Source organism: Pithys albifrons, chromosome 2, assembly GCF_047495875.1.
Source record: "Pithys albifrons albifrons isolate INPA30051 chromosome 2, PitAlb_v1, whole genome shotgun sequence".
Lineage (NCBI taxonomy): Eukaryota > Metazoa > Chordata > Aves > Passeriformes > Thamnophilidae > Pithys > Pithys albifrons.
This window is the reverse complement of record NC_092459.1, coordinates 108742283-108754750: the sequence shown is the minus strand read 5'-3', so window position 1 is coordinate 108754750 and position 12468 is coordinate 108742283. Positions and strand designations below refer to the sequence as shown.

Below are 12468 nucleotides of genomic sequence, written 5' to 3'. Positions count from 1 at the left end.
ATCATGCAAAGATCTGTTCTTTCTATAATCTTCTACCTTAACATTTAAGCCTCTCTTTGAAAACCGCACACAGCAAGACATATCTGCTTTAGCCAAAGCCAAGCTGCAGGCAATCTAAAGTTTCTCTTTAATAGTCACTCACTTGCTCTTCATGCACTTCATCTCCAGCCCCTACCAGCCTGAGACCCAACCTTATGGACAATCAGCAATTCTGAGATCTACTAAATCCTAGATTACCACTTGACTGATATTTAAGAGTGAGGATCAACCCAAGCAAAATAAACTTGGAACTTGAGGGGACAGCAGGAGGAGTTTTCAAAAGCTCATTTCTTTTTCAAACATATGACTACGTTGTTTAAATAGAGCCCAGCTCTCTGTAAGCTCTGCTGATCACCATATTAGCCCTGAGGAAGATAGGCCTAAATAAGTGCTTGCAAATTGAGTAAGAGGTCCCAGGCCATACCTTCATGAGTTCTTTGCCATCCTCATCAATCTATGTTTACCTAAATTGTTTACATTTAGCAATGGCCAGATTAGCTATTTGGAAAGAATTCTGCCTGTGGATGCGCTTATTCCAAAAGAAAAGCCACTTTGCTTTTCAAAATTAAATGGAATTACAAGTAGAGAATGACTATTCTGAATAACATAAGAAAGACAGTAATTTCATTCCTAAGCATTCATTCCGCAGAAATATTCTGGAGTAATCTGTCTGTCTTATTTCTCATGTTAGTTCTTTTTAAGGCACTGACATAGTCACAGAGTCAACAACAAACCAATTTTGTTTTCAGTCCATTGTTTTCCTGGAGAGGGTGTGCCAATGCAAGCTGAGAGTCAGAGATTCTTTTCAATTCCCCTGAGTCAATGTACAGGATTTATTCTGCTCTGCATCTCTCTTATGAGGGAAGGAACTCCTGGCAGCCAAAGGAGAAGGTCTGGCACAAGAACATAGATCATTTCATTTTACCTGATGCTGTCTACTTAACTTTCATCAGAAACAGGGGACAGTCATCAGGCTAAGCCTGCATTTTCACTGAAGCTTTCTTCTGTTTTTCCTCTCCTCCAAACTTGTTCATGTCTGCTGCTGCACGGAAAAGAAAAATGTGTCAGCAACCTATGGCTTGGGAGAATACAAAGCCACGGGAATCCCAGCATCATGCCCACAGAGGGGTTTTTATTGCAGCCCCCAGAAAGCTTTCAGTACCTTCAGTACTTTTGGGGTGCGTTTATTTGGAAGGGGGGAGGTAAAAATTCTACTCATGTTATCTCATGTTGCAGAAACTGAGACTTGATGGGTACTACATTATCCTTTTTGGACCTCAATCACTCCCAAAGATGTAAGATGAACTCTGCCTGCCCAGGCACCAGAGTTGGTGCCCCAGGGAATTTCTTCATATCTAAGGGATATGCAGGATGTGTACTCGCATGCCCTTGCTGCCTCTCAACTCCAGCTGTACATGCAGTTTTCCTTTAGGAACCTGTACCTCCAGTATTGCAATATCTTTTTCAGTCTCTGTCATCAAGAGTTTAAATACAGTTCAGATCAGTGTTAGTGGCCCAGCTCCAAATGAGGAGAATTGCTGCAATTCGTTATCTTGACAAATTAACTGGTCTGAGGCAATTCCTTTTTGAGAGAGATACAATTACCTAACTCTTGAACTCTAGCCTTGCTCCAGTGCTGTATAGTTATGCACCTGCTCAAAAAGTGTGGATAGCACAACTAAGTCTTTCCCACCTCTAAGTGCAATTCCTGAACTAGGAGCTGATCAAAAAAAGAAAGGCTGACTGAAGACCAGGGTGGTCTTGTTGCACAGGGGAGACAGTGCTGGAAACGCAGGGTCCTTGTCACAAAATCACCATAGAAGGACCTGGCAAGAGAGCATTACACCAGAGAAACACACCACCAGTTGTCCCATCCTCTGTTTTGAGTCCAGCTTCCCAGTACAGTGAAAGAAGGCAGCTTTCCTTCTCCCAATCCATCATGTAGAAAACAGTGGCCCATGCAGACCCTAAACAGAGATTTTCTTTGGAAAAGGGTAAAAAAGATATCCAAAGTTGTTTCTCCCTGGGATTTAGACAGGAATTTCTAGTTTCAGTTCTTCAACCCTTATATAGCTGGTGAAAAATGAGTTGCTATCAGGTACAGTACTCCATCCTGATGTGGACAGGAGCTCCAGAGAAGGCAGGAAGGACCCCCAACCTTGCCCTGGTTTCCCTTACCTCCTGTCCTGGAGGATCAGCTCCATTCTGCCTTTTCTACCAAGCAATGAAAATACATCCACATTTAGACATTGTTCTTCCAACCTAACGTGGGCAGATGCACTTATCCAGTTCCCTGTGGAAAGCAACTCCTTCTGCCCCTCAGCCATAGCTCACCTGGGGGCATCATTTTTCCTTGTAAAAGGGCTCCCAGATGCTGAAAGATATCCCTTACCCATTTGAACCATTACTTTTTGGAAACTCTGTTTGGGCTAAAGCTGTCCTGCAGAAGACCTGTGTTTGCCTAGAGCCTCTTTGTATGGACTTGGTGGCTGGGCGTTTCCTTGAGCTTCTCTTTGAACTCCAAGCCTTCAGCATCCAAAACATTTAACCCTCAATTTCTTTTCTGCTTTATCAGTTTGGCCAGCTTCCAGCTGGCAGCCTTCATTTGCAGGCTTCCATTCTGCATCTTGTGTTTGCAGATGCATTTCTTTTTCAATTAACCCCTTGAAATGGCTTGCTTCTCCCCCGAGCCTATCTGCCTCCGGTCTGGCCGGCACTCCTCCCTGAAGGGCAGGAGCCAGGAGTGGAGGAGCTGGGTGCTTGGGCTGGAAGTGCCAAGCAGAGGGTGTGCCCCATACACAGGCGTCACGGAGAGCAGCTGAAGGAACACGCAGGTTCGGCAGCGCCTGCTCTGCCCGCTGTGGGTTGGGGCTTGCAATGCCAGAGGCGCTTTTTGCCTCTGTGGAGTCTCTAGAGCATCACTTATGAATAATGAGCTCTTCCCCGAATGCTCTCGCTGGGATGCTCTGGAGCACGCGCCCACATTTCCATGCTGCAGCCCTCGCCCCACACAATGGGAATGTCTCCGCAGCTCTTGCCCGGCTTTCCTTTAAGAGAGCTAATTCTTGAGGTAGTCACTTAAAAGTAAGAAAATCAAAGGAAACAAAAAAAAAAAAAAAGAGAGAGAGAGAAATAAAGAGCTCGTCTAAAGCATCACTTACCAAACAAAGACATTGCCTAGTCACCAGGAATGCCCTCCCTCCTGTGCCTGCTGTAATTACTGAGTAATAGCAGCCTTAGGTTGCTCATCTTGGCACTCCAGCTGGGTAACGTGCACCCACAGGGAGAGCAGAACCACTGCCCACTGCCAGGATTGCCAGGCGAACTTCACACGGGTCGGGAAACCCGATAAAATCTAGAGATGCAGGATCTCTATTGCTGAGACACTAGTCAAGCCTTTGAAGTGAGAGTGCCTGGAATTGAAGCAAATCCTTGGTTATTCAGTCCCTTTCAGCTCATCATCACAGCTTGGTATTACCACATCTGGATCGCCCTGTAAGACACACCTTTTTTTTTTCTAATTAATTAATATTGGCACTGGTAGGGGAGTTCCTAAGGAACCTGATTACTTAGGCTCCAGGGAGGTATAAAATGAACTGTATAGTGGTTAGCTTAATTTTGTGTATGATTCTAGCAGAGCAAATGAGTAGTAAAGATTGAAATCTCAGCCAAGCTAGTCAAGACTTAGCATTTGTATTTGCAGAAAGTTTTAAGGCTAGTTTTCGTGGCAAGCTGCAGAAGACTGCTGAGTGAAGTATAACTGCCTGCATTGCAAAATAAAGAGTTGTTGTTTATAACTGTTAGCTACTTCTTTAGTTTTAACATACAATTTTTATATTAATTCTTATGTTTCCTGGCACATGCACTGAAACAGGTTTCCTACTGCTAATACCTCAATATACCCCTAATATACAACTAGCAAAATAATGACATGTTGTGCTACTATTAAGAGTTGTTTCTATTAGTAGTAATGAAAGTGCCTTATCTTCTCAGATATCAAATTGTTACATTACGACAGAAATGGAAGGTACTCAGATTTAATGTACCTATTGCAGCTCTCTAAACTGTAATACCTGTTCTCAATGAGTTCTAAAAGTACTGTAAAAACAGTATTTCAGCAATTTGTATTTGTCAAATGCAAACATGTCAGCCTTGGGAATTAACAAAACAACACAAGAGTAATTTAAAAATAGGAATCTGTGGAAAACTAGCCCAGAAGAAGCAAAAAATTAGAGTTACATTTTTCCACACTCACAAACAAAGCCCTGTGGTTTCCCTGCAGGAATTTGTTGAAATGAAACAATTTTATTAGAATATGTTTATTTAGAAAGAGATTTTCAGAACAATTGTGGCGAGAAAAAAAGAGCTGACCACACTCAAGTCAGGAGTGGAAAGTCCCACTGATTTCGATACCAAAAGAATTTTACCCAGTGGCTTTAGAAGTAGCTTCGTGTAGTTTCAGAAAACCTGGGATGGAGTAAAGGGAGAACAACTTGATAAAGTGTGAGATCAGGCTCAGTCTCATGCCTCATGCAGCAGTTACTTGCCTTAGAAAAATCCTCAAAAACGCACAAAATCATGATAGCTTGCTTTCAAAAGGTAAAAGTAAACATTTAAAAAAAAAAAGATTAACGCATAATAAGAGTAGATATGAACTTATTCATATAGAGTTAGCTACTCAAATAAAAAAAATTAATTTGTTTAAATGCCTAAAAACCCCCTGTGATTGTTGCTAAAGTCTACTGTTTCACAGCACTCACTTTGCTTTAGTTTAAATGCCTTAAAAAAAAAGTATGACTGTTATTAAACTCTACTGTTTTACAGCACTCATTTTGCTTAACCATTTGCATTTCTTCAGACCCTTTACTCATTTCTCTTGGGAAAATGTTACTATTTACCTCTTTTTTTAAGAAAAACAGCAGTGTGCCTGAAGTCTGTGTGGTTCACTAGTTCACTGGGATATATTTGCAACTCCTGAAGCAAAAAACTGGTATTTTATCTTTAGAAGGTGTTACATTTTTTGAACTTATTGAATTTTTCAAAGATCAGCATGAAGAGTTCTGATTAAATGCTTGCTTCAGCGTTTTAAAGGCTTCTTGTGTCCCTGTTGCCTAAGGAGGTCGTACATGAGGATTGCTCTGTAAACATCAGATTGTACAGAATTGGCTCTGTACCATGCCAGGCACACAAAGGAGAAGTCAAATGGCTTATCTCTCACTTATCAACTAGTTTATTTTTCATGCCCAAAAAAGGCTGCTACAGGAGCAGCTACTACTTTGTAAATAATTTAATGGCTTCTGTTAAGTAGAGCTGTCAATTTTCCAAACAGTATTAAAAGAAGATTTTCGTTTTGCCACGGATTTGCACGTTTTAAAATGCATTTTTATCCCTGGAAGTCTGGTGGAGGGTACTCGAGAATGGAAACAGCTTCTGATTTGCAGACACAGATTCAAAAGAGAATGGGTGCAGTTAAATAATAACAGATATATGAGCAGGGAAGGTGTGAGATCTCATCACGTGTGTGCTTAGAGAGCATCCTGCTCGTTAAAGCTTAGGAAAACTTTTAGTGGACTTGTAAAGAAATATTATTTGGCTCTCTCAGACAGGCATTAGATGTAGCAATAGCAATTACCAGCAAATTCTGGAAATGTAGAATGTTCACTGTGGGGTTGTGTATACACAATATTATTCCTGTATTGATCATGACAAACAGGATTTTTCAAAGATTTTTAGCACGAAGAATTCATATTATTGCATCTGATAAATTGCTTTAATGTAGAAACAACATTAATCGTGATACTGACTCTCAAGTTTATAAAATTCAAATTCACATCCCCAGCTCCTAACACGTTAAGCAAATACTAGGTTAGAATTTAAAACAGCAAGAGTTTGTTGTGCAATAAGCAAAAGGAAGATCCCAGAATGCCTGAATACAAAATCGTAGGTGAAACCTGTGACCTGTTCAATGCTGGTACAAAGTCAAGCCCCTGTTAAGCACCAAACCCTGACTAGAGCCCTCATATGGATGTGAAGACCACCACCCTCTCCTGGCTCTATGGCATTGCTGCCAAAACCCTTCCCTTTTTAATTAAATGTGGGATACGTTGCCTCTAGTTTGGGAAGGGCTGTGTTGTTTAAACAGTGTTCCTTGAGCATTTGTTTTTCCTGCTTTAGCATTTCTCACAGGGAGCAGACTCCATGTCCCACAACAAAAATATTTATTTCTTTACTCCAGAGCTCATATCTGATGGTTCTGTGGCTTTGAACCACTGCTGGCATCTAATCCTATCTAATGTTCAGCACTGCAGCTGTATAGCCAGACTAGAATAGGTTCAGTGCTCATAACTTGAGGTCAGATTCAGATATTTATTTCAGATATGAAAAGTGCAAAGACATTTATTTGCACTCCTGTGGGTAAGAACTCCCTTCCCCCAGTTTTGGCTACAAGTGTGCTTGCATATGACAGACTGCTTTGTTTTCCATGAGATTCCTATGGATTCAGTAGCATTACTTAACTAGGTGTAGCTGTGCTACAGCACAAAATATCGAAGTCCCTGGCCATGCTGTATTTAATTGCTCATATCATTCATATATTAGAAATATGCCACACAAGGACTCTATACATCCAAACTGGAGCACACTCCAACTTAAAAACTGCTCAGTACCACCTGGAGCATGTGCATGAGTTACACTGAAGTGATTGGTGTAGGAGGGCTGTGACTTACTCTGCTCTTGTTCTCAGCTGGTATGAGAAAATGTGAATTAATAGTGTGATGGAAAGAGATCAAGACAAAGTTGACCCAATTCTAATTTGTTTCTTTTCTCAATACCCACTCCTCTATCAGTATCTCTCAGGGGTTTACATTCTGAAATGCCCCCACTCCTTGGAAGTAGATCAGCCATTAGCCAGTAGAGTGATAGTTTAGGAGAAGTCAAGGACATAATAAATTCATGAAATTTTGTAACTTTAGGGAGTAAGTTATGTCAGCCTTAGATGTTGCAGAGTAGGTGAGGTGGAAAAAGAAAAGGAAGAGAAAAGAAAAATTAATTATACCACTTTGACTCAAACCGTACATCTGAGCTTTGACATTTAGGAAATTCAAAAGTTTAACATTTCACTCCTTAAAAAGCTAAGGCCAAGTGAAAAGAAAGGACCAAAGATTCAGTTCCAGGTGGAAGCACCAGTGGAAGTTCCAGTAAGAACTGTGTTCCCCAGCAGAGGATGTCAAAGCTTGTCCCACAAGAACTGCAGTGGATTTTGCCCAATTTTTTTTCTTTTTTATTTTTCCGCATCAACAGGAGTTTCGTTTAAGCCCTTTCCCAGAGTTCTTCACGCATATCAAAAGCAGTTTCTCCTAAGCCTTTTTAAGTTCTGCATACTGTTCCCCTTGTTCTCTTGGCTTCTCACTCCATAAGAAGAGATTTCCAAAGAAACCTCTCTTACTTGCCCTGTAGTTCAGTTTCTTAGATGTAAAGCATTGCTCAAACACCTGTTTTCTCCTCTCCTTTTTTTCTTTTGGGATTTTTTTATTCAAGGTGGAAAGGAAATTGCAGCAGTGCCAGTTCAGCACCCTTATTTATTGTAGCATGGTGTGTTGTCCCCAGCCCCATTGGCTTTTGCAGCTATAGAATCATAGAATCAATTGGGTTGGAAAAGACCTCCAAGATCATCAAGTCCAACCCTTGGTCCAACTCCAGTCCCTTTACCAGATCATGGCACTCAGTGCCACGGCCAATCTCAGTTTAAAAACCTCCAGGGATGGGGAATCCACCACCTCTCTGGGCAGGCCATTCCAATGCCTGATTACTCTCTCTGGAAAGAATTTTTTTCTGATCTCCAACTTCAATTTCCCCTGGCAGAGCTTGAGCCCGTGCCCCGTTGTCCTATTGCTGAGTGCCTGGGAGAAGAGACCAACCCCCACCTGGCTAGAACTTCCCTTCAGATATTCCCCACATTGCTCTGTGTGTGGGAAACAGCAGCACAAGGGGAGAATATCAGTTACCTGAGAAAGCCAGACTGGTTGCCACAATTCACCCTCTCTCTCCCCACAGATGTTAATAACATTTATGTATCATGAAGAGTAGAAATAGTCCACAGCAATCTTACAGCATTGGGTTTTTAGGACTCAGAGACTCAGAAACGCTTACAAGTAGATTTGCCCTGCTAAGCCAGTGAGCGTTCTGGTCTCCAGAGAAAATGTAAACCAGCAGCATGGCAACACTCACAAGAGTGTTATATTCTTTCCCCTGCCCATGGTATTGCCATGGGTATCATGCAGATTAGCTTATACAGGATCCAAAAAGGCAGAGAACAAGGGGAGAAAAACAGGATTAGAAGAGGGAAAAAATGCAAAAGGGTCTTACGATTTTGAGAAAAATCTTTTAAAGTCTTTATCTGTAACAGGATTTTTTTTCCTTAATCCAAACTCTCCTAGCCTGCGGTTTGATCGATTTATTTATTTATTTATCTTGAGTCTCACACCATGAATATGCAATTCCTCCTGTATATTTTTAAGTGGTGCAGGTACTTTCAATTCCCTTCCCCAAAGGACTCAGTTTGGAATTTGTGGATTGGAGGCCCCTGCTTCACCTACTGGACTTCAGATCTTGACTGTAAACTAATATATTTTAAAACAAAGCTAGGGGAGTCTTTATATTTAAAGGAAGGAGTTACACAAACCCTTCTGGAGGACCAATCCGATTGACAAGAGGGAAATGCTCACGTGCAGCAGCTTTTGGCAGCCAGCTGGACCTTCTGGAGTTGACAATTTAGAGAAGGCATTTCCTCCTTGCTATCTAAAGCCAATACACACTCTCTGCCTGCCTTTCAAAACTCTGGGACATGTTATTGTTGCTGGTCATTAGCTACTCAGCCTCCTCTCAAGGGGAAAAGTCAAGGATGAAAGCTGTGTAAGGATATGGTTTTCCATTCAATTTGATCCATTACAAGAGAGGACACCCTTGTCCTCACTGACATGGAAGGTGAGCAGTTGGTAACCTGGCTGGTATTTTTAAATTAAGCAAGTGTGACACCATATCCTGATTCATCTTAACAGAACTTCTGGGGCAGTCAGAGGAAGAAGATCCATCTTGTGAAGCTTTCCTTGATCAGCCTTCAGAGCAGGGAGGAGAGCACAACCCACCTGCTCCAGGCCCTGCCATCAGACCACCAGTGCAGAGCTGTTCCCACAGGTGAGCAACGCAGGGAAGGGAACATGGGCAACACCTTCCCAAGGCTGAGGAAAATCCTGCATTTCCACAACAGAAAATGGAAGGCATGGGGGTTGGGGGACGGAGGCAGTTAACTAAAATAGTTTTGAAATGTATGTTTGATATTCTGAGCTTTCATGACAAGTCGTCAGCATCATGATTGTAAACAAATAAAGGAACATTAAGACATTAAGCAGGAAACAAGAAAAACTTGGAAGCCCAAAGGACATGGTATGGACACAAAGAAATTTGCAGAAACATAGACAGTTTGCTGTCATTTAACAACTATTTTCAAATTAAATCATTTGGACAAATGCAGCCTTCTTTGTTGAATGTGGATAAAATTGAAATGCAGCAATGGAAATGCAGCAGTTACAGGTGGTAAACAGAACTTTTTAAAACCTGACATAACCTCTACAGATTTCTGTAAGCACATCACTAGCCTGTGATCAAAGTCCCTGGGATTATTTTTTAAGAATGCCCTTCTTATGAAGTTGATTGAAACCTTGAATTTACCTGTTAGAAGAGAAACAACAGTTCTGATGATTAGGGGGTTTTCCCCAATGCTTTTGTTGCTAGTAAACCTGCACACCACCTTGCACAGGATGGGAAATTAGAATGAAATAGTTCTTCTGCAAAGATTCAAAAAGCATTTATTTCTCTTAATTTTTTCATGCATTCTTGATAGAAAAGCAAAAACAATTATTTGTGCCCAGTAATTATATAGTATATAGACTCATTTTTGTTTTCTATGCTTACTCTGTATAGGAATGTTTTTAGTAAATCTAGTATGAGTACAACATTGAACTTCCACACTGAATTCATCCAGCCATTTGTACATGCCTGTGCTGAACACTCTTCATGTGGGCAAAACACACATTTCTTTTTCTTTCTGGAAATCTATATCTTACCTAGTCTTCTGTCTTTGCTCACATGGGGGGATTGGGCTTTTTCAGTATCAAATGTTAACCCCATTTTATCAGCTGCACACTAGTAGGGAAGTATGTATTGTATACATAACCTACAACTTTTGGGATACAGGATGCTGTCTACGGCTTTCTGAGATATTTAATGGGTTTGGAGCTTGGGCCTGCCTTTAAAAATAGTATACAATTATTCCATCTTAACTTTTGGGATAAAGGTAGCACCGTATTGATAGGGAAAAATAATAAAGACAGTCTCCACGCTGGAGACTACATTGACTATGGAGGACTTTCCAAGTGCTCCAGTAAAAGGAGCTCCTTTAACAGCACATAAAGCACAGACTAATCCCAACACGCCTCCGATCCCAAGGTATAAACACGCTATCCTCCTCCCTTCAGCTCACCTTTTCCCTTTTGGAGGTTGCTGTGACTCACACAGCTCTGGCAGTGCCACATCTGCCTTCATCAGGCATCCTGCAGAGACTGCAGAGTCCCACCCCTGGGCTGCCCAGCTTGACCACCTTGGCCTGCACTGAGCCAGGTGGGTCACCACAAGCTGCTGAGCCTCATGAGCAGTTCCTTGCAATTGCCAGAGCTGCATAAACTGCTGGGATTTCCCAAGGTTTTGTGTTGCCTCTTGCCAGGTTGGAGAGGATAAAGCAGGTTCCCACCCATGCCACCAGCTCCTCTGTCTGTGTATACCTGGGAATGCAGCTGACCTTCCCCGGGAGAGGCTGCAGCTTTGGGTTGCCACTTACAGAGCTGTGGAGAGAAACTTCTCACGGTTCCCCTGGCTGACCACAGCTGCCTGAAGCCTGCCAACACGAATGTAGGTTTTAAAGGCACTCCCTGTGACAACATCAACCAGCTGGGAAGGTCACCTGCTAAGGCAGGGGTGACTCCAGCAGTTTCTTCCCTGTGCTTAAAAAAAGCCGCAGGTGGTTACAAGCACTTATCTGTGGCTTGGTTTGCCTCCAGTTTCAGAGAGTTTGTTTTCTACAATGCATCTGCTGCCAAGTCTGCATCAGGCCTCTTCATGTGAAGAAATCTGTATGAAGAAAGGAAGTTTTGAGAGTGTAGAAACCTACATAAATAGGGCCATTCTTCAGTCATTGGAGTATTTCATCTCTGTGTCCAAGATACTCCAGCATTACCAGAGATTTCCAATTTTGTAATAGGCTTCTTCTGGGTAGCAGTGGTTCCCCAAATTCCTGTAGGACACCACAAGAGGACTTTGCAGTTGTTCAGCAGTTGCTGTTCTTTCGTCTTTCAGAGTCTTTTGTTACCTGCCTTGGCTACACATCTTTGTACCAGCTAGTCACACCAAACCCAGGGAATTACTACATTACTGCATTTCTAACACTACCACTCCTGTCAGACCCAGATACTGTCCCAAATCTGCATTTCAGTCAAGCTTCTGGCAGTTCATTTCCAAAACATACACAGACTTCTTTCTTCCTTACATTTCAGCTTTGACAGAAGCTTTGTTATGGGACAACCAAGGCATAACCCAGGAGTTATGGGTTATGGACTCCAGAAGGCCTGGGCAAGGGCCCTGTGAATACTAGCAGAAGACATTTATGATTCATTTGCTTAATAAACCTTGTTATTGATGCCATTCAGGGAGCCCAACATCTGCATGTGTGTAACTGGAGCCCAATTTTCAGGCTGCATGACTAAAAAATCACCTCAGTTAACTCTTCACATCATCATCATCTCCTTTGCCTAACCAGGAGAGTCATAATCTGGGATGGGGACAGGGATAGAACAGAGATGGAGAAGGCTGGAAACAAAATGATTATTCATAATTATTTCTTTGAGAACTTATTCTTGATTTAGCCTCATGACATTTTATGAAAGTAGCAATACTGTTCTTGCCATTGGAGAGCTGTAGTCAACTTTTTGAACCATACACACACATACAAAGTTATGGGCAATGAAGATTTCAGGAGGACACTCCAGGGAGCAATATCTCATTTGCTATGTGATTTCTTTCACTCAAACAGGACAAATGAATACCACCAACAGTGCACAGTCCAGTGAATAATTTTACAAGACAAAGATGTCATCTCTGTCTTACTTTTGCCATTGACCATTGCCATTTTCTCCTTCCAAGTGCCAGCTATGCTAAAGCCCAGCAGTTCTTGTCCTCCCATTATTTTTGTTATCTATTTATGAAAACATTTTGATCAGCATAGCACTGCAGCAAAAGCCTGTAATTGAGGAAAATAATGTTCAGAGGACCAAGGAAGCATGCTGATTCTCTCAGCAGCACAAAGGAACTGAGCTACTGCCT

General features: G+C 41.9%; 1 protein-coding gene across 1 annotated transcript in view; it reads left to right on the top strand.

Moving 5' to 3' along the window:
- The window catches only part of WDPCP (WD repeat containing planar cell polarity effector), a 147621-nt gene that overhangs the window by 124433 nt on the left and 10720 nt on the right, over positions 1 to 12468 (top strand). The window contains exon 17 of the mRNA XM_071582045.1: positions 9096 to 9231. Within this exon, the coding sequence (XP_071438146.1) occupies positions 9096 to 9231 (136 nt within the window). The remainder of the gene's footprint in view (positions 1 to 9095; positions 9232 to 12468) is intronic.